The sequence below is a fragment of the Bufo bufo genome, chromosome 7, assembly GCF_905171765.1.
Source record: "Bufo bufo chromosome 7, aBufBuf1.1, whole genome shotgun sequence".
Taxonomy (NCBI): Eukaryota; Metazoa; Chordata; class Amphibia; order Anura; family Bufonidae; genus Bufo; species Bufo bufo.
The window spans coordinates 156,593,430-156,616,566 of NC_053395.1; the positions used below are offsets into that span (position 1 = coordinate 156,593,430).

Genomic DNA, 23,137 nt, shown 5'->3' on the forward strand with positions numbered 1-23,137 from the left:
ATTGGAGAAAAATACTCATATATTTTCCTTTTTGTTAGGGCTCATGCACGCGGCCGTGTTTTGCAGTCCGCAAATCACGGATCCAAAAAACATGAATCTCAACCAAGTGCATGCTATCATTTATTTTTTGAGGGGCTGCGGAACGAACATGCGGATGTGGACAGGACACGATGCTGTCCGCATCTTTTGCGGCCCCATCGAAATGAATGGGTCCACATCCGATCTGCAAAATATGCGGGTCGGATGCGGACAGAAACTACAGCCGTGTGCATGAGGCCTTACATTGCAAACTATTATGCAACACAGAAGTTGTATACTTTTGTACAACCCCAGTTCAAAAAAAGTTGGGACGCTGTGTACAACATAAATGAAACCAGAATGCTATGGTTTTCAAATTTCATAGAACCATATTTTACTCACAATGGATCATAGAACATTTATGCGATGTTCAAAGAGACATTTTGCCATTTCATGGGAAAAATGTATTCATTTAGAACGTGATGGCAGCAACACATCTCAAAGGGTTGGAACAGAAAGCTGGAACAAAAAGTAATTGGTACTAATAAAAAACAACTGGAGGAGCAATTTGCAAAAAAGCATGTTAGAGAGGCCAAGACTCTCAGAAGCAAAGATGGGCAGAGGATCACCAATCTGTAAAAAAGTGCATCTAAAATTTGTGAAACAATTTCAGAAAAATGTTCCTCAATGTACAGGTGAAACTCGAAAAATTAGAATATCGTGCAAAAGTCCATTTATTTCAGTAATGCAAATTAAAAGGAATTGCATTAATGCAGCTTAAAATTAGAATTTTGTGGAAAGGTTCAATATTCTAGGCTGAAAGTGTGACACTCTAGTCAGCTAATAATCCATACCCCCTGAGCAAAGGGTACCTCAAAATTGTGACTTTGGAGCTTCATAAGCTGTAAGCCATAATCATCTAAATTATAACAAATACAGGCTTGAATATCTCGCTTTGCCTGTAATGAGTCTATGTCATGTATTAGTTTCACCTTTTAAGTTGCATTACTGAAAAAAATGAACTTTGCACAATATTCAAATTTTTCGAGTTTCACCTGTAAAAGTGTGAAAGCTTTGAATATCCCACCATCTACAGCACATAATATCATCAAAACTTTCAGAAAACCTGGAGAAATCCATGTGCGCAAGAGACAATGCCAACGGTCAATATTGGATGCTCATGATCTACGGGCCCACAGGCTGCACTGCATTAAAAACAGGCATGATTCTGTACTGGAAATAACTGCATAGGCTCAGGAACATTTCCAGAAATCTGTGAACACACTCTGTCATGCAATCCACAAAGGCAAAGTTAAAGCTGCATCATGCAAAGAAGAAGACATATGTCACGATCCAGAAATGCTGCTGCCAAAGCTCATTTAAATAGTCTGAGGCAAAATGGAAAACTGTTCTGAGGTCAGAAAAATAAAAAATTATATTTGATTGCCTATCACCCCAGGGTCTATGGTTATAGGTTCAATAACTTTTGAAAACTGAAAATTTTCTTTCCTACATTAGTACTTGATTGTTGTACAATCCCATTGTAATACATGTCATGATATTTAATGCCATGTAGACCAATCTTATTTATGTTTTTGATATGGATATTCATTATCATTTTTACTGTAAAGCAGAATTTACTTTTTGAACCTTAAAAATTTGAATAAAAAAAGAATTTAAACAGAAAAATATAAATTTTAGAAATTCTTTTTGGAAACCACAGACGCAGCATCCTGTGGACACAAGAAGAGAGGAACCATCCAACTTATTATCCATGTACAGTTCAAAAGCCTGCATCTCTGATGGGATGGGTTTGCATTAGTGCCAATATGTGGGCATTTTACACATCTTGGAAGGCACTATTAATGCTGAACAGTATATAGGTTTTAAAACAATATACAGTCAGGTCCATAAATATTGGGACATTGACACAATTCTAACATTTTTGGCTCTATACACCACCACAATGGATTTGAAATGAAATGAACAAGATGTGCTTTAACTGCAGACTGTCAGCTTTAATTTGAGGGTATTTACATCCAAATCAGGTGAACGGTGTAGGAATTACAACAGTTTGCATATGTGCCTCCCACTTGTTAAGGGACCAAAAGTAATGGGACAGAATAATAATCATAAATCAAACTTTCACTTTTTAATACTTGGTTGCAAATCCTTTGCAGTCAATTACAGCCTGAAGTCTGGAACGCATAGACATCACCAGACGCTGGGTTTCATCCCTGGTGATGCTCTGCCAGGCCTCTACTCAAACGGTCTTCAGTTCCTGCTTGTTCTTGGGGCATTTTCCCTTCAGTTTTGTCTTCAGCAAGTGAAATGCATGCTCAATCGGATTCAGGTCAGGTGATTGACTTGGCCATTGCATAACATTCCACTTCTTTCCCTTAAAAAACTCGTTGGTTGCTTTTGCAGTATGCTTTATGTCATTGTCCATCTGCACTGTGAAGCGCCGTCCAATGAGTTCTGAAGCATTTGGCTGAATATGAGCAGATAATATTGCCCGAAACACTTCAGAATTCATCCTGCTGCTTTTGTCAGCAGTCACATCATCAATAAATACAAGAGAACCAGTTCAATTGGCAGCCATACATGCCCATGCCATGAAACTACCACCACCATTGCTATCTCTCTGATGTTTTTTTTTTTTTTCAGCCTAATGATGGCTTGCTTCACTAATAGTGACAGCTCTTTGGATCTCATCTTGAGAGTTGACATCAACAGATTCCAAATGCAAATAGCACACTTGAAATGCACTCTGGACCTTTTATCTGCTCATTGTAATTGGGATAATGAGGGAATAACACACACCTGGCCATGGAACAGCTGCGAAGCCAATTGTCCCATTACTTTTGGTCCCTTAACAAGTGGGAGGCACATATGCAAACTGTTGTAATTCCTACACCGTTCACCTGATTTGGATGTAATTACCCTCAAATTAAAGCTGACAGTCTGCAGTTAATGCACATTTTGTTTGTATCATTTCAAATTCATTGTGGGGTGTATAGAGCCAAAAATGTTAGAATTGTGTTGATGTCCCAATATTTATGGACCTGACTGTATGCTTCTATTCAGACGTCTATTTCAGCAAGACAATGCTAAACCACATACTGCATCCATCACAACAGCATGGCTTCTCAGAAGAAGAGTCCGGCTGCTGAACTGGCCTTCCTGCAGTCCAGACCTTTCACCAATGGAAAACATTTGGCGCATCATGAAATTTTAAATCTAGAAAAGACACAGGACAGTTGAGCAGCTAGAATCCTACATCAGACAAGAATGGGCCAACATTCCTCTCCCAAAACTTCAGTAATTGGTCTCCTCACTTCCCAGACGTTTACAGACGGTTGTTACAAGAAGAGAGGATGCTACACAATGGTAGTCATGACCCTGCCCCAACTTTTTTGAGATGCATTGCTGCCAACTAAGTTCTAAAGGACTTTTTTTTCATGAAATGGTAATCTTAAATTTTTTTATATATTTTTAACAGTTTGTTTTACTTTTTTGTAATGATTTTGAAGCTCATATTTGAGCGTAAAAAAAAATCCAATTTTTTTTTTAATTCTGACCAATCATGGATTTTTTTAAATCCATTTATTACTGACAATTGCTCATTTCTTATGTTGGCCTGCCACCTGGTGGCAAAAATAAGAATTGCAGCTTTGATACCCTCTTCAGCGAGGCTGAGTGTATTGAAATCAATTACCGGCATCCTCACTGGCCGCAGTTTTTCACCCTTTAGATGCTTTTTGTCGTAATTGGCCCCAGGTCTCTGCTGTTTGAAACAAAGTGAATAGGAAGTGAATAGAGACACACACACAGACATGCTGCCCATGAAAGTCTATGGAAAGGGAAGGGATGAGGAGTGAGCTGCTAGAGGGAGAAAAGGGCATTTTTCTCTAATAAGGTGTATTACAAAGTTTCTTATATTCACCTTTACTATTGATTTAGAAAGTGTGTTGACCATTTAAAGGCATTGCAGATTACATCCATAAAAAAGGCTCAGAATAGTCTAAAATAATACAATAAGTTATACTTAATTTACCAATCCCATGCTGCTCTTGTTCCTATGGTTCCAGTTCCCCCTTGGTCTCTGCTTCCTGGTTCATCTCAACACAGGAAATCCCAATGTAGCCAGTCACTGACTGAGGCAAGTTAGTAGGCTGTAATTGGCTGAGAGGTCGTTTCCTGTGTTTGCTGCATATTCTTGTTGTCTTGCGCAGGGTATTTCCCAGAGAAGCACCCTCACAGATGCTGCAGCAATGCTTATAGTGAGAAACAAGCAAACTCCATAAGGCCTCATGCACACGACCGTTGTTGTGTTCCGTGTCCGTTGTTCTGTTTTCCGTGATTTTCTGCGGACCCATTGACTTTCAATGGGTCCGTTAAAAACTCAGATAATGCACCGTTTGTCATCCGCGTCCGTGATCCGTGTTTCCAGTCCGTTCAAAAAATATGACCTGTCCTACTTTTTTCACGGACAACGGTTCGCGGACCCATTCAAGTCAATGGGTCCGTGAAAAAACACGGAGGCACACAAGATTGTCATCCGCGTCCGTTTTTTTCCAATCATTTGCAAGGCAAACTTGACTTAGATTTTTTTTTTCACTTTTCATGTCTGGTGATCCTCCAAAAATCAAGGAAGACACACGGAAACAAAATCGGAAACGGATCACGGAACAACGGAACCCCGTTTTGCGGACCGTGAAAAAATACTGTCGTGTGCATGAGGCCTAAGCCTAATTTCTCTCATTTAGAAGCCTATTACATGCCTTTCTTTGCCATTCTCCCACAGATTTGCAGCTGGTGAGGCAAATGGCCAACAGTTGTATGCGCCATCCACACAGTCACCAAGGCTTGATGCAATACAGGGAGTGCAGAATTATTAGGCAAGTTGTATTTTTGAGGATTAATTTTATTATTGAACAACAACCATGTTCTCAATGAACCCAAAAAACTCATTAATATCAAAGCTGAATATTTTTGGAAGTAGTTTTTAGTTTGTTTTTAGTTATAGCTATTTTAGGGGGATATCTGTGTGTGCAGGTGACTATTACTGTGCATAATTATTAGGCAACTTAACAAAAAACAAATATATACCCATTTCAATTATTTATTTTTACCAGTGAAACCAATATAACATCTCAACATTCACAAATATACATTTCTGACATTCAAAAACAAAACAAAAACAAATCAGTGACCAATATAGCCACCTTTCTTTGCAAGGACACTCAAAAGCCTGCCATCCATGGATTCTGTCAGTGTTTTGATCTGTTCACCATCAACATTGCGTGCAGCAGCAACCACAGCCTCCCAGACACTGTTCAGAGAGGTGTACTGTTTTCCCTCCTTGTAAATCTCACATTTGATGATGGACCACAGGTTCTCAATGGGGTTCAGATCAGGTGAACAAGGAGGCCATGTCATTAGATTTTCTTCTTTTATACCCTTCCTTGCCAGCCACGCTGTGGAGTACTTGGACGCGTGTGATGGAGCATTGTCCTGCATGAAAATCATGTTTTTCTTGAAGGATGCAGACTTCTTCCTGTACCACTGCTTGAAGAAGGTGTCTTCCAGAAACTGGCAGTAGGACTGGGAGTAGTTGAGCTTGACTCCATCCTCAACCCGAAAAGGCCCCACAAGCTCATCTTTGATGATACCAGCCCAAACCAGTACTCCACCTCCACCTTGCTGGCGTCTGAGTCGGACTGGAGCTCTCTGCCCTTTACCAATCCAGCCACGGGCCCATCCATCTGGCCCATCAAGACTCACTCTCATTTCATCAGTCCATAAAACCTTAGAAAAATCAGTCTTGAGATATTTCTTGGCCCAGTCTTGACGTTTCAGCTTGTGTGTCTTGTTCAGTGGTGGTCGTCTTTCAGCCTTTCCTACCTTGGCCATGTCTCTGAGTATTGCACACCTTGTGCTTTTGGGCACTCCAGTGATGTTGCAGCTCTGAAATATGGCCAAACTGGTGGCAAGTGGCATCTTGGCAGCTGCATGCTTGACTTTTCTCAGTTCATGGGCAGTTATTTTGCGCCTTGGTTTTTCCACACGCTTCTTGCGACCCTGTTGACTATTTTGAATGAAACGCTTGATTGTTCGATGATCACGCTTCAGAAGCTTTGCAATTTTAAGAGTGCTGCATCCCTCTGCAAGATATCTCACTATTTTTGACTTTTCTGAGCCTGTCAAGTCCTTCTTTTGACCCATTTTGCCAAAGGAAAGGAAGTTGCCTAATAATTATGCACACCTAATATAGGGTGTTGATGTCATTAGACCACACCCCTTCTCATTACAGAGATGCACATCACCTAATATGCTTAATTGGTAGTAGGCTTTCGAGCCTATACAGCTTGGAGTAAGACAACATGCATAAAGAAGATGATGTGGTCAAAATACTCATTTGCCTAATAATTCTGCACTCCCTGTAGATGTCTTAGTAGCCTCCCTCATTAGCACCTATTCTAATTGTTATTAGATTAGCAGTAGCGCCATTTTTAAGGGTATGTTCACATGACAGAATGTTTTTCACCATGTATTTTCCACAGCAGAAATGCAAGGCTGACCCTTGAGTTTCTGTGCAGCGATTTGGGGTTTGCACTGCTGCACATCCACAAAAGCCACATCGTCATTCAGTAGTGCTAATCCTTAGGCTTCTTTCGCATTAGCATTTTTTGGGGATGCGTCATGGATCTGCAAAAACGCTTCTGTTACAATAATACAACCGCATGCACGTCATGAACGGATCTGGTATTATGTCTTCTATAGACAAGACGGATCCGTCATGAACTCCATTTAAAGTCAATGGGTGACGGATCCGTTTTCTATTGTGTCAGAGAAAACTGATCCGTCCCCATTGACTTACATTGTGTGTCAGGACGGATCCGTCTTGCTCCGCACCACATGGCGGACAGAAAATCTATGCAGGCAGCGTTTTGGTGTCCGCCTCCAAAGCGGAAAGGAGACGGAACGGAGGCAAACTGATGCATTCTGAGCAGATCCTTTTCCATTCAGAATGCATTAGGGCAAAACTGATCCGTTTTGGACCGCTTGTGAGAGCCCTGAACGGATCTCACAAACGGAAAGCCAAAACGCCAGTGTGAAAGTAGACTTAGGTTTTCTGTCTGGCATTTATTTATGTGGCAGATAAAGTGCTGGAAATGCACATGGAATGTTTCCTATGATTGAGAAGAGGGTTGCAGAAACCCCATGCATACATGCACAGGATGCAGATTTCAGTGGTGAACACACAGTAAAATCCATATAAAATTCCAGCTTGTGAACTTTGCCTAATATTTTGTAAAGAATGACTCAAGTGTTCTCCGGAGGAAAACCAATGAGTTGAATCCATCTCCTGGTACTTATTAATCTCCTCGTCAAAGAGTTGTTTGTGTTCTTTTTTTTGCAGGATACCTTGAGTTTTGATGAACTATGTGTCTATTTCTGGGATAATTATAATGACTGTGGATCCGTTTGTAGAGATTTCTTTTCTAGTTATAGGCTTTATGGACAGTACACCTTTGGGGACATTCATTTTTCCTGCAGTGTGAAGTCTATAGGATGACTCCGACTGTAGCCCTTCTCTCTGTTCTCCTGAGCACAAATCTAAGCCGACATCTTTACAAGCAAAGAAAATTAAACTTAAATCAAAATGTGAACGTTAAGGAGAACAGAGAGCAAACCAAGAAGTCAGAGAGCTTGTCTGATGGATTTCACACTGAACCGGATTGGGATGTATAAGAGTACATACAAGCTGTAGATCAGGGGTGCACAACCTTTTTTTGGTCTGGGGGTCGCATTGTCACATCGCACTATTTCAAGGGGCCGCAAAAAAAAGTTAATCAGCGCTCGTTTGCACCAGCCTATTACACAAGCGGATGCAAAGAGACTGGGGAGGAATGATCACTACCACAGTCCTTCCTCCCTCATTCACTTCTATTGATTATCGGTCACACATTCCTGATTACACATGGAGATGGACGATAATTGTACATCTTTCATCCTGATCAATTATAAAAATCAGCAAATGAGTGATTCCTTGTTTATCGGCTGATTATACCGGCCAGATATCAGGAATGTTACTATGGACACGCGTTCCCAGTAATTGTCCCGAATATCGGGCAGTGTAATAGGAACTTAGATATTTCCTGGTAAAAAAATTATTTTTAACACGTTCCTGCAGCATTGGCCCTGAAACCGAAGATTCATACTGACCATTTCCCTACTGCTCCGCTGTCTCCATCTTCCGGTCCTGGCGCGGTTTACATCCGGCTGGCTGTGGGCATAGTCACATGCTCCGCTCCAGTGGTGATGTGGCCACAAGCAGCGTTTCACCACTGAAGTCAGTCATTTGCTGGAGAGATGCTCCGGGAGCGGAAGATGGAGACGGCGAGAGCAGCATGGAGCAGGAAAGTAGGAATCTTCTGTGTCAGGGGCTATGCTGCAGGAACTTGTTAAAAATCTTTTTTACTGGGAAACCCCTTTAAGTGGTGACATTTCCTTCCTGCCTCCTATTCAGCGCTTTACTTCACTGCAGAGGACGGCGCTCACTGGTTCTTACTGCCTCCTGCACCCCCAGATATACTATAGGTGCCCTGCAATAACCTGTAAGCACTTTCCCTGAGGGATCATGCACACAACTGTTGTTCTGAGACACATTTTTTGCGGCTCAGATGCGGACCCATTCACTTCAATAGGGGAGCAAAAGATGTGGACAGCATTCAGTGTGCTGTCCGTATCAGTTACTCCGTTCTGCAAAATGCGGAACACACATGGCTGATGTCCTGCGTGTGTATGAGGCCTTACTAGCCGGGAAAGCAATTATTGGTTAACCCTTTAATGACCAGGCCTGAAAAGGCCTTAATGACCAGTCACTTTTTTGTGATTTAGTGCATGTGGTTCAAACGCTTGTAACTTTTTTATTTTTTGGATGACAAAAATAACTTTTGCAGCTTTTTATTGCATGACAGAGGGCTTTTTAATATATTTTTTTGTTTTATTAGGGGAAAACTGTACTATTTTTTTTCTAAGTCATTTTTATTCAAACTATAGCTGATTATTTAAATATGCAAATTATTCTAATTTGTTCCCTATATGTGTTGGATCATTTTATTATATAATATGTATAGTTTCACATATAATTGTAATGGTTTTGGTTGGTGTGGGCATTTTTTTCTTTTTTCTTTTATTTTTATTTTGCACATTTTCCTTTTTTTCCTTTTATTTGTATTTTATTTAGTATTTTAAAAAAAAATATCATCAGTTTATTATTTATTTTTAAAATATATTTTTGCTACATAATATGACAGTGAACAATTTGGGGAAAACTGGCCTTTTTTTTTTCGTTTTATTAGTATTTTTTTAATTGTGTTTTAAAAAAATTTTTTAACATATAATTCCAATTTGTCCCCAAAAGGTCCATAAAAGACCTTTGGGGACACATACTTATTATTTTTTTTGCACTATTTCCACTGTTACCGGAGCATCCAAAGGAGCCCCAGTTACAGGGAAAACCAGCCTGCTGAGGGGGGCTTTGTACAGGGCAGAGCTGGTGAGGCTCTGCAGTCCTCTGCCCCTGATACCCGGCGATCACGTGATCGCCGGGTCTAAACTGCACAGCGCGCTGCTCACCTGTGTGAGGTGAAGGCAGAAGCGCTGATACACTGAATCTGCCTTCTCTGACAGCTGGGGACCCGTCCTGCTCCTGCTACAGTGCAGGAGCAGGAGCTGTAACCCTGCGATTGTGCGGCTCTGGGCAGAAACACAGCTAATCGCACGATCAGCTGTGTTTCTGCCCAGCAGGACCACGGCTCTGGGAGCAGCATGCGGCCCGCGAGTTGTGCACCGCTGCTGTAGAGGAAAAATGGTTGAAAATGTTTAATAAACTCCAACTGATAATTGGAAATTGATTTTTGAAGTGATTTTAGCTGGAAAAAAAATCATGTATTCTTTAAAAATGTGGGTAATAATCTTTAAGATTTCATAAGTGCAGACAAAAAAGCCTAATTAGAGGGGTTTTCTAGGAATTACAAAAATGTTGCCAAAAACAGGCAATGGGTTGAAATAAAATCGTATACTTACCTTTTTTAATTCCCTGCCCCTCCATTGGTCCCTGATGGTTTCTGATTATTTAATGTAGCAATCAAGTGCCGTACATCATTAATGTGACTGCTGCATCCAATCACTGGCCTCAGGGGTCTTGCTGGTATGTAGGGCATGAAACCCCTGGTGAGAGCAATTGGCTGAAGCAGTCACGTGAATGATGTGTGGGATGTGATCTCTGCAGGAAGTAAGCTGAGACTGGCAGGGACCACCAGAATGGCAGCGCTGGAGCGGAGGAAGATTGAAGAGGTGTGTGCATAAAGGCATTTTTACTACTGTACTCCTCCACTAACAGCCTCATGAAAAGCAGCCACTAAGTAGCCACCTTCAGTGCTTGCCTCCTCTTGGGCTGAACTTTGCTTTCATGGCCGTTATAGGGCTGACCTCTTTTTTTTTTTTAACCCTTCCTCATGCTTTAGATTTGAGAGTGATAATTTGCACATTGCTACCCAACACACTTCACCTTGACTTCACACCATTTGCCCTAAGTGAACACAGTAGCCCTTTGGGACTTTTTCTTTTCGTTCAGTGATGAACAGATAATATCTGCTCATTTTTGATGTTATAGCTGTGGTACGTGATGTACCTGACCAATGTGACTTCTCCACGACATAATCATTGTCCTTCTGCTTTGTCTTTCTGTTTCACAGCAATGCAGATAACTTAAATGTTCACCCTGATCTATCTCGCAGTGATGAGCAAATGCAAGGTGCAGGGTTAGGTCGTAAAGATTTCTGGCGAAAGGTGTTCAAATCACAGAGTGCTGCCAGTGACACCAGTAGTCAGTCAGAACCGGACACTTCAGAATGCACCACGGCTCATTCCGGTAACACCAACGAGAAGCGTTCAAGATCCAGATCCCGGCGGATTTCATTACGTAAAAAGCTAAAACTTCCTCTAGGTTGGTGATGATAACCTGTGATGTCCATGAAAAACTATTTTTATTGTTAAAATGGCAAATGTTTAATTAAAAAATAGTGCCAAATAGTGAAAGAGTAATGCCCAATACTTCATATCCAGTACTAGTCTTGTCCTTCTCACTTGCTGTCATAGGCAATTGGTTGAAACGTTCGTCCCTCTCTGGGCTCACGGATGGTGTTGAAGATCTTCTGGACATCAGCTCGGTAGACCGTTTATCATTCATCAGACAGAGCTCTAAGGTAATTTTTTAAATGAATGATTGTAACTCGGTAATGGAATGTGTTATATATATATATTCTTCCAATTACATAAATTACCAAGTTAAGAATATACTGACTGGGGGATTAGGGTTGGCCCCACAGAATGGTTCAGGTCCAGGCCATTTTGAAACTTCAGGAACAGACACAGTTTTTAGTACACTTTAATTTAATGGATATAATTTTGGTATTTTTTATTTATTTTTGCAATATTTTTCCTGTGAACCGTGAAGGTTTATTTTAGTATTAACTTTATTTACATATTTTTCACTTAAAAAAATGTTTAGGCTTACAGTTTGAAAGAATAAAATAAAAAGGATTGCATTTTTATATTCTCGTTATTGTTTCAAGAAAAAATAAAGGGGGTCATTTACTATTCTGAAATACACCTAAATTAGGCGTATTTCAGGCACAGATGGCAGTGCAATGGTTAGTTGTGCCGACCATCTGCGACTTCGCCCCGCTCATACCAGCTATGGGCCTTTATTAAGACCAGAGTTTTAGACCTGCCCCATTGTGTTATCCTATTTTTTTTAAATTGTGTTTTCCATTATCTACCATAAATCTTGATGTATAATATGTCCAGTTTGGGGTAATTGGTCCAGGACTAGCAATACATTAGCAATTGGTGGGGGGCAGTTATCTAGGGGGTATTTTATATAGATTTTTCTCTTAATTTCTTTTAGTTTAATATCTAGTTTTAAATTAATTTATATTTGTTTTATTTTTTATTTTTATAGTATATACATATTAGAAACTTGTTGGCATGTTATAGCCAGACGTGGAAGCCAAATCTATTCACCCACCCTGTATTCCAACGTAACACCGCATTTCTAATCTGAAATAATTTTAACCAAGCATTTATCAATCTGAGGGACTGGAAATTGGAGTTTAGTAGAAAGGACAATTGGGAAGTAATTCTTTCAAGATGTTGAAAATAAAAGCAATTGACATTTTTTGGAGGTCGTCGGTGGGTGGGGCTGACATGATTCGTCTTTTCTCATTATATTACTAGAATGCCTTCTGAACCTGTCTCCTCCTTCTCATTTGCATAGAATGCCGCTGGCTTTAGGAAGAGCTTGCCAGCACAGGAGATGGGGGAGACAGATAAAAAGGTAAATAGCTTGAAATCAGTAAATAGCCAGCACAGCATACAAGCGTATGTGACATAGAAGCATTTATGATGATAGAAAATGATGTAATAAGCTGTAAAATGCATTGTCTTAGACTGATATTGCTGTAAAGAATCGGTCATTGTAACATTGTTATATTTTATGTATTGCCCATGAAGTATTGGCCATCATTTAAAGGGGTTGTAAACAGCAAAATGACTACAGTGGACTGTCATCAGTCTATTAGAATGAAACTGATCACCTTTTTGTGTTTTGTAAATATAATTCTTTAAAGGGATTGCACCCTAAACTACTTTTCACTGTAAAGTTAATTTTCATCAAGTACTCTAGCTCGCATTCCTCCCTGGATTATTATTATTATAATTTTTTTTATTTAGCTCATTTGCAGTTTTCTCTTACATAGTTACATAGTTAATATGGTTGAAAAAAGACTTAAGTCCATCAAGTTCAACCAAAACTGTCCACTGTTCCTGCTGTAACCACGTCCTGAGGAAGTCTATTCCACAGCCTCACCGTTCTTACAGTAAAGAAGCTTTGACGCTTCTGGAGACTGAACTTTTTCCTCTCTAGTCAGAGGCAGTGCCCCTTTGTCTTTTGAGGGCATTTTACATGGAACAGTTTGTATTTTTTGTATCATGTCCCCCCTTAGACGTCTCTTCTCAAGACTAAATAAATTCAATTATTTTAATCTTTCTTCATAACTAAGACCCTCCATGTCACTCTCCTCTGTAATTTTTCCAGTTGCTGTGCATCCTTTCTATGTACTGGTGCCCAGAACTAAACTGCATATTGCAGATGAGGCCGCACCAACACTTTGTAAGGTGGTAGTATTACATTCCTGCCCCGCGAGTCCATGCCTCGTTTAATGCATGACAATATCCTGGTGGCCTTAGAAGCAGCTGAATGACATTGTATACTATAATTTTATCTACCATCCACAAGGACACCCAAATCCTTCTCTCTAAATGACTCTCCCAGTGTTACATCACCTAGTCCTAGGACATATGAAGCACAGAGATTATTACTACCAAGATGCATAATTTTACATTTATCCACATGGAACCTCATTTGCCAAGTTGATGCCCAATCACTCAGAGTGTTCAAGTCAGTTTGTATTTTTTGGACATCTTCCTTAGACTGCACAGTACTACACAGTTTAGTGTCATCTGTAAAAATACACTGTACAAAAATATAAACACAACACTTTCGGTTTTGCTCCCATTTTGCATGAGCTGAACTCAAAGATCGGAAACATTTTCTACATACACAAAAGACCCATTACTCTCAAATATTGTTCACAAATCTGTCTAAATCTGTGTTAGTGAGCACTTCTCCTTTTCCGAGATAATCCATTCCACCTCACAGGTGTGGCATATCAAGGTGCTGATTAGACAGCATGAATTTTGCACAGGTGTGTGTCTTAGACTGCCCACAATAAAAGACCACTCTGAAATGTGCACAGTTTTGCCTCACTGGGGGGGAGGGGTCAGAAAACCAGTGAACAATATTTGAGAGTAATTGGTCTTTTGTGTATGTATAAAATGTTTCAGATCTTTGAGTTCAGCTCATGCAAAATGGGAGCAAAACCGAAAGTGTTGCGTTTATATTTTTGTTCAGTGTAGAAATGGTGCTATTAATCCCGTCCTCGATATCATTAATAAATAAATTAAATAATAGAGGGCCCAGCACTGAACCTTGGGGTACACCACTTATAACCCAGGGCCATTCTGAATAGGAATCATTGACCACAACTCTCTGGACACGGTCCTTCAGCCAGTTTTCAATCCAATTACAAACTATACTTTCCAAGCCTATAGGTCTTACTTTACCTATTAAACATCTGAGGGAGAGTATCAAAAGCCTTTGCAAAATCCAGAAACACTACATCCACAGCCGCCCCTCTGTCCAGGCTACTACTCACCTCCTTATAAAACCAAATCAGGTTAGTCTGACAACTTCTGTCCTTGGTAAACCCATGTTGGTTATCACTTATAATATTATTTACAGTCACATACTCCTGTATATAGTCCCTTAAAGGAGTATTCCCATCACAGACAATGGGGGCATATCCCATTGCCCCCATTGTCTGATAGGTGTGGGTCCCACCTCTGGGACCCGCACCTACAAGAGAACAGAGCGGGGAAATTAACTGAGGGCACACTGCGCATGTGCATCCGCCGTCCATCCATTTTTATGGGGCCGCTGAAAATAGCCAAGCGCTGGCTCGGCTATTTCTGTCTGCCCCATAGAAATGAGTGGGAGCAGGGGCAGCGAGTGCACTGTGCGCTCCTATTCACTTCTATAGGAGCAGCGCTTGGTGGTGGACGGACATCCTCCAGCCTCAGCTCTACCCGCACCATTCTCGTTGTAGGTGCAGGTCCCAGAGGTGGGACCCTTACCTATAAGACCATGGGGGCATATCCTGGAGATATGCCCCCATTGTCTGTGATGGGAATACCCCTTTAAGAGTCCTTCAAGCTTTTTTCCCCACAACAGAAGTTAAACTAACTGGTCTATAATTACCTGTGGAGGACCTAGATCCTTTTTTGAATATGGGCACCACATTTGCCTTGCGCCAATCACTTGGCACTGTACCAGTACCTAGAGAATCTTTAAAAATTATAAACAGGGGCACAGCAATGACTGAACTGAGCTCTTTAAGCACTCTTGGGTGTAATCCATCTGGACCCGGAGTTTTGTTCACATTTACCTTATTTAACTTCCCTTGGACCATATCTACAGTTAGCCAATTGAGTATATTACTGGATGTACTAACAGCCCCAGCACCACAGATATCAGCTCCTTTTTCTTCTTTTGTATCTACAGAGCTAAAAAAAAAAAAACATTTAGTAACTCTGCCTTTTCCTTATCTTCAGTGACTAACCCCCTCTTTACCATCATTTAGGGGACCTAACTGCTCGGACCTTGGTTTTTTAGCATTTATATATTTAAATAATTTTTTGGGATTTGTTTTGGTCTTTTGCCATGTGCTGTTCGTTTTGTATTTTTGCTAATTTTATCTCCTTTTTACAGATTTTATTAAGCCCTTTATAATCTTCAAACGCTACAACTGACCCCTCAGATTTGTATTTTTTACAATTCATTTTTTTTTTGTCTTTTATTGCCCTTTTTACAGTAGTTATAAGCCATGGGGGGTTTAATTTTAGCCATTTATACTTGTTACCTAAAGAAACACATTTTTTAGTGCAATTACTCAATGTGGATTCAAAGCTCTCCCATTTATCCTCAGTAGACAGTAGCTGCTCCCAGTCTATGCCCTGAAATGCTGCCCTCAACCCAGGGAAATTTGCCTTTTTAAAGTTCAGTGTCTTTGCTCTGCCTGACAGAGTTTGCTTCTTATAGTTTAGGGGGAATATAATATATCGTAGTCACTATTACCTAGTGTTTCTCGAACAGTAACATTTCCAACAAGCTCTGCACATTAGAAATTACCAGATCCAACAGAGCATTGCCCCAAGTGGGAGCTTCTACAAACTGGCCCATTAAGTGGTCCAGCAGCAAGTTGAGGAATTTTCTCTCCTTTGTGGTTGAGGCAGAATCATGACCCCAGTCAATGTCTGGAAAGTTAAAATCTCCCATTATGACCACTGTACCAGCCTGTGCCGCCCGCTATATTTGGTTATACAGTTGCGTTTCTATCTCCTTTGTGATGTTAGAGGGTCTATACCAGGCATGCTCAACCTGCGGCCCTCCAGCTGTTGTAAAACTACAACTCCCACCATGCCCTGCTGTAGGCTGATAGCTGTATGCTGTCCGAGCATGCTGCGAGTAGTAGTTTTGCAACAGCTGGAGGGCCGCAGGTTGAGCATGCCTGGTCTATACTGTAGATTACACAAAGTATACATTTTTCAGTGTTAATATCCCTTTGAACTTCCACCCATAAGGTATTAAACATCCTAACCATCCTCAGCCACAATTGCCTCTTTAACACTTGTCTTCAGATCACTCCTCACATACAGGCACACACCACTACCTTTTCTATTGACCCTGTCTTTCCTAAATAGTGTAAAACCCTCAATATTAACAGCCCAGTCATGCGAAGAGTCCAACCATGTCTCAGCCACACCAACTACATCAATGTGTTCTTCTAGTACCATAGCCTCCAGCTCCCCCATTTTGCTAGCTAGACTTCTGGCATTTGTGAAAATACATTTTTAATTACTATTACCTGTAAAGTGAATATCTTGGATTTGTGGGTTACCCTCGTTGATGTTTGTATGTAACAGGTTCTTGTTACCAGCAGTTCTATTTTTAAGTGTATTGTTATGCCCAGTCTTCTATCTACTTTTTTCGCTAACCCCAGCCCCCACTAAATCCCCACTGTCTCCTCCTATATCCCACTCTCTATCTACACTATCTACCCCCCTTATTAGTATGACACCTCCCCCCAGATCCTAGTTTGAAAGCTCCTCCAGCCGTCTAACCATTTTTCCCCCAGGGCAGTTGCACCCTCCCCATTAAGGTGCAGCCCGTCTCTACTGTAGAGCCTGTAACCGACCGCAAAGTCGGCCCAGTTCTCCATGAACCTAAACCCTTCCTTCCTGCACCAGCTTCTAAGCCACTTATTTAACTCCCTAAGCTCCCGTTGTCTCTCTGGTGACACTCGTGGCACTGGTAGCATTTCTGAAAACACTACCTTGAAGGTTCTAGACTGGAGATTCTCTCCTAGTTCCCTAAAATTATTTTTAAGGACCTTCCGTCTCCCCGTGACTTTGTGTACCATGACTGCCGTGTCTTCCCCAGCCCCACCCAGCAATCTGTCAATCCGGTCCGCAATATGCCGTACCCAGGCACCCGAAAGACAACACACTGTTCGGCATTCACGGTCTCGGCGACAGATGACCCTGTCTGTCCTCCTGATAATAGAGTCCCTTACCACCAGCATCTGTCTGACCTTTGCTGCACTCCTTTTCCCATCCTTCCTGCAGCGGTCATCCTCCTGGTTGCTAGGAAAAACACCCTGAGACAGTGTTGCTGGCCCTGGGCTTTCATCCCTAATATCAGCCAAACAGGCATATTTAGTAGGGCATTCCAGCTCAGGACTAGCCTTCCTGGCCCTTTTCCCCTACCCCTTCTTCCTACATTACCCCCACTGCTGACCTGATAGTCCTAATCTTGCCCTCCTCCTCCCACCTCCATTTCACTGACCCCAGTCAGTGCCTGCACAGTGAGGTCTAAGCCTCTCTCCAGTTTTTCAATGACCATAAGTATTTCAAGCTGCTTATTTAGATCCAGGATCTGGGCTTCCAAATATGCAATGTGATAGCATCTAGTGCAAATGTATTCACCCTCGAATGGCTCTTTAAGGCATGCATACATTGCACAGGACACACACTTAGTAGCATTGTCCATGGAGCATATGTTTAAATGGGGATGAACAGTAAAGTAGGAAAACAGTAAATATGAGTTAGAATAAGACCCTGTCTGCTGTAGTTGGAGGACTAGCTAGAATCAAGCCAACAACACACAAGGAAAATCTATCAAACCTTAGTTTCTAGCTCCATGTCTTGCACTCCAGTTCTTTAAACTCCACTTATTCACAAGCCCACTTAGTACAGCAAGCCCAGATAGAGCGAGCTCAGGATGAGGTCAGTGGTGCAATTAATAGCACCTGGAAGCACAAACCACTCTCCTTAACCAGGTACACAGCAGAGAAAATAAAATGGGTTTAAGGCTAGGGCTACACAACGACATGTGTGACGCGACTACACTGCATGTGTAGTGCAACATTTTTTATAATGATGGTCTATGGTGTCGCGCTGCAACATGCGACATTCTGTGACTGCTACTGCTACTGTCGTGTCGCAGCATGCTGCATGTCGCAGTGCGACACCATAGATTATCATTATCAAAATTGTCGCGCTACATTGGTGTGACATCAATGTCGCGCAACACATGTTGTCGTGTAGCCCTAGCCTAAATCTCAGTACCAAAATGCAAGCACTTAAAGGGATTCTGTCACCTGGATTTTGCCTATAGAGCTGCAAACATGCGCTGCTAGATCGCGGCTAAAACGTCCGCAATATACATCCTCCATAGCTGCTTTTATTTAGGCAAAAAACAATTTTCTATATATGTAAATGAGGCAAGTAAGGAGCCCAAGGGGCTGTTACTAATGTTCCTGGAGCCCAGCCACGCCCACTGTGAAGTAGCCCAGCACCGCCCGCATCCTCCGAATCTCCTCCTTGCTCCCGGACGTCACAAAGTTAGAGTGCCGTAATCTCACAGCTAGCACATGCGCAGTTCGTTCCCTGAGGCTGATGTAAGCACAGGAAAGGAACACTATGCCGGCACTGACATGCCACGTACTCACGCATGCGCGAGATTACGGCGCTCTACCTGATTTATAGCGATTCTAATTAATTTGTATCGTATTGAATTTCTTGGCGAACTTCTGCGAATCTGCCAAATCAAATTTTTCAAAACTTCGCTCATCTCTAGTATCAATAGATATATACATTAAACTTTTAGATTTCCATGTAACTGTTGCACAAAAAAAAATTATTAAAAAATACATACGCACAGTTTACATGTGCATCACATGTAGATCTCACAACAGTTAAGCCTGCATTACAAAGGCCGATTGTCAGGAGGGAAGCTATTACATGCAGCAATCTCTTCCGCAGCATGGGAAGGAGCGATCGCAATGCCATTGCTCATCCTCATGCTGTCTAGTGATTTGCCGGGGGCAGATCATAATTAGACAGCACAATCTGCCACCTGCAAATGATGATTTTTAAGCATTTATATGAATGCTTGTTAGCGATCATCTGCCAAAAAATCGGCAGGTGTAATACAGCCTTTACTCTGGAAGCTTTTGTATGTAAATTGCAAGAGTTAAAATTGGAGCTGTCTCTCTGCAAAAAGTCTTGCATATAGCCCCTGTCCTAAAGAGATCGCCTTGCCGGGGTGGACAGGCACAAATGATTTAGTATAAAATGTATTTGCCAAGACTCTCACATATATATAATGAGCATAGCATTAACATTAGTATATTGTCTATGGTGAGTATGTCACCATTTTATATATTTTTATTTTTGTGCAGAATACTGTTGAATTGTGTATGTTTTTGCCTATGTTACAACAATGCAATGATTTGCATGAGGAAAATGATGTGTTTTGTCATTTTTACAGTAGGACTGTTTCTGTTTACAACCTCTTTAACTCTACTGGTTAATCATTAGGTTATTTAAAAATGTCAGTCGTATTCTGGCTCGTACTAAAATATCTATTTAAACAGTTTTTCTAGGAGTTCAATATTGATGGTCTGTTCTCAGGAATGTTATCAATATCTGCAGCACTCCCTGTTTGAAGAGACCACTAGGCTCCAGTGAGTGCTCTGGCCTCCTCAAGTCATACAAAGCACAGTGTCTTACATTGTATAGCGGCTGTCTTTGGTTTTGCAGCCCAGGTCTGTTTACTTAAATGGGACTGAGCTGAAAAAGAGGCAATGTGACCAATGAGCGTGATGTCACTGGCCTAGGAAGAAGGCGGCCTCTTTAGATCCTGGAGGTGTTGGAGTTGGACCCCCACCGACCAGATATTGATAACCCATCCTGGGGATAGGCCAACAATATTGAACTCCCTGAAGACCCCCTTACGTAAATGAACATACATGGCCATAAGACAGCTACCCTTTAGCTTGTGAATTATGGCAACATGACCCATAGTCCCTGCAGTCATAATAGAGACACTAAAATGCAGCCATACCAAAGTAATTCAAAACCACCCTTAGACTACCTAGGCTGCTTAACGTGGTTTTCCAGTACTTAGGTGTTGATATCCTCAGGATAGGTCATCAGTATCAGATTTGTGGGGGTCCTACAACCAGCACCCCCACCGACCAGATGTTTCGGGAAGCCGTTGGTGCCAGAAACTATACAGTGGACTGAACAGGAAACACAAGGTTCCATCCATTGTGTAGTGGTCATGCTGGGGTACTACAGCTCAGCTCTGGAAACTGCATAGTGTATGGGGCCTTTCATCTACTCTATAGTTTCTGGTGCCAGGAGCTGCCTAAAACAGCTAATCGCTGGGACTGCCGAGAGTCAGACCCCTACCAATCTGATATTGATGAACTATCCTGAGGACAGGCCATGAATATCTAAGTCTCTGAAAACCCTGTTAAAACCTTAGTGGCCAAAACATTTCTTATTTAATTTAACCTTTTGCACTCGGGTAAACCCCTAAAACGTGCAGAATTATGTAATTTTTTTGTCTCATAACCCTATATGGAGAAGAAGTGTTGTGTGAACTGAATTCCCTCAGAAATGCATTAAGAAGGGTTTAATATGTAGCAGCTCTAGTGTCCAATCTGATATAGACTTCATGGGTCACGTTTCTATGTAGTGTATTTTGTCTGTGTTACATGTTTCATATGTACTCGTTTGTAGAATACACATAAACTTTAAGTACTTTAACTGTTATTTCTCTGTTCACATGATCACACAGAAATTCTCATATTTCTCATTGATGAAGGTGAAATTTACAAGCGCTGTAAAGTTGTCAGAAGCAGGGCCCGGATCAGGGATGGATGGCGGAAGAGATGAAGAAGAGAATTTTTTCAAGCGTCTTGGTAAATGGCGCTCAAGCAGAAGGAATGCATCCAAGCTTCATCACACAGAAGAAAAAGATGGTTAGATATCAGGGTTCTCTTTTTCTGTTCCTTTGCAATTATTTTACTTTCTTCCATTGATTTTTTAACACTTTTGCTGCTGAGGTGAACTTGCAATGGATTCCCTGATTAGTTCACTGCAACCTTCTTCCTTAGCAAAACATAACCCATTAGAATCCCCACTTCTCATAATATTCCTATCCAATCCAACAGTGACTTACCCATAACATTCATCTCTCCATTCCCCCTTTTATTTTCCTAACTCTTCGTATACTAAAAAAAAAGAAACATAAGGGGCCTAGTTTAAAAGCAGCCCTACTTACCGTACCTCCATATAGTTTAGGCAGTCATTTTGTAGGCTGGTTTATTAAGTTCTAAGAAACTGATGACATCACTTATGTACTGCACTGATGTCACACATGCAGTTGCCAGTCATAATTAGGACTTTTCCCTTATGTCAAAGCCCTCCTAAAATTATGGGCCAATAAGGGGCCATTCACATAGCATTTTTTTTTTTTTTTGCTGGAGGAGATTGTTACAGATACCACTCAATAAAAGGCACCGGGTGGCTGAACAGAATCCAGTTTTCATTAATTTCATTGTTTATGGCCGTGACCACTCCAAGAAAGGGCATGTCCTTTCTTGGCATAGTTGCAGGAATAAACTGCAGCCAAAAGAACGGGAGGGTGGCCTTCTATTGAAAACAATGGGAGGTGGATTCAAATTCTGCTAACAAGACACCTTGTGAATGGGCCCTAAGAGTGCCAGATACATGCCTCCTTAACAGGACTAGCTCCATACATTTGTTCCATAATTGTGCCAGCCACATACATGCTCCGGCTATGTTCACACGTGTTGGATTTGCACTTAATTTACATTAGAATTTCTGCAATGAGTGCAGCTGTATTGGACAGAAAGTGATAGCCATATGCCCTCCTAATAATGACATGAACATATATTACACACATGTCTATATATAGGTGCATCTCAATAAATTAGAATATTATTGAAAAGTTAATTTAATTTGGTAATTCAATTCAAAAAGTGAAACTTGGCCAGCAAACTCGCCTGACCTAAACCCCATATAGAATCTATGAGGTATTGTCAAGAGGAAGATGAGAGACACCAGACCTAACAATGCAGGTGACCTGAAGGCCGATAGAAAAGCAACTGGGGCTTCCATAAAACCTCAGCAGTGCCACAGGCTGATCGCCTCCATGCCACGCCACATTGATGCAGTGATTCATGCAAAAAATGCCTCGACCAAAATTGAGTGCATATACTGTATATCCGTTTCAGTAGACCAACATTTCTGTTGATTAAAAATCATTTTTTTAATTGGTCTATTGACTATTGGGTTTTCATGAGCTATGAGCCATAATCATCAACATTAAAATAAATAAAGGCTTCAAATAGATCACTGTATGTAATGAATCTATACAATATATGAGTTTGACTTGTTTTTAACTGAATTACTGAAATAAATTAAAATTTTTTGATGATATTCTAATTTATTGAGATGCACCTGTACATTACTCCAAAATGACTGCCTCCACTATAAGATAGGTAATTAAAAGCACAGTTGTATTTTACTAAAGAGCATGTAACCCCCGTCACATAGCCCCCTTTCACCTCACAGCATGCTTCCTGTGTACCAACCGCACTTTTTTTTTTCAAAAATTCAGAGTCCATGCTCCCAAAATGATATTAGTAAATCAATTCCATGTGCTTTTGGACCTACAATCCATAGTATTCTTTTTAAGTTTTATATTTTCCGGGAGTATAATTCTACAAAACATATCAATGAGATGAATATCCCACCCAGATACCTTGTTTCAATTATCTATTTTCTTCTGTGTTTGCATGATCAGCATTCGCATAACCATTTCCAAATAAGACACTGTCCTTTTTGCATCAGCACTATTAAGGTTTAATCGAACTGTGTGGGTTTACGGGGCTTATCAAAGCCAATGTAGGATGAATGTTTTCAATACCAACTAGTGTGTTGGGTGACAGTAATTCGTATTTGCCAATAATATGGAAAAACGGTTTGC

The 23,137-nt window shown here is 41.0% G+C and overlaps 1 protein-coding gene across 2 annotated transcripts in view; it reads left to right on the forward strand.

The window, feature by feature from the left end:
• UNC80 (unc-80 homolog, NALCN channel complex subunit) overlaps positions 1 to 23,137 on the forward strand; it is a 198,232-nt gene that overhangs the window by 65,761 nt on the left and 109,334 nt on the right. Inside the window, exons 19-22 of one of the 2 annotated variants that reach the window (XM_040441035.1) lie at positions 10,788 to 11,038; positions 11,191 to 11,297; positions 12,371 to 12,430; positions 20,948 to 21,044. In XM_040441035.1, coding sequence (XP_040296969.1) covers positions 10,788 to 11,038; positions 11,191 to 11,297; positions 12,371 to 12,430; positions 20,948 to 21,044 — 515 coding nt within the window. Of the gene's footprint in view, positions 1 to 10,787; positions 11,039 to 11,190; positions 11,298 to 12,370; positions 12,431 to 20,947; positions 21,105 to 23,137 lie in introns of both variants that reach the window. The other variant, XM_040441034.1, reaches the window with a different exon arrangement.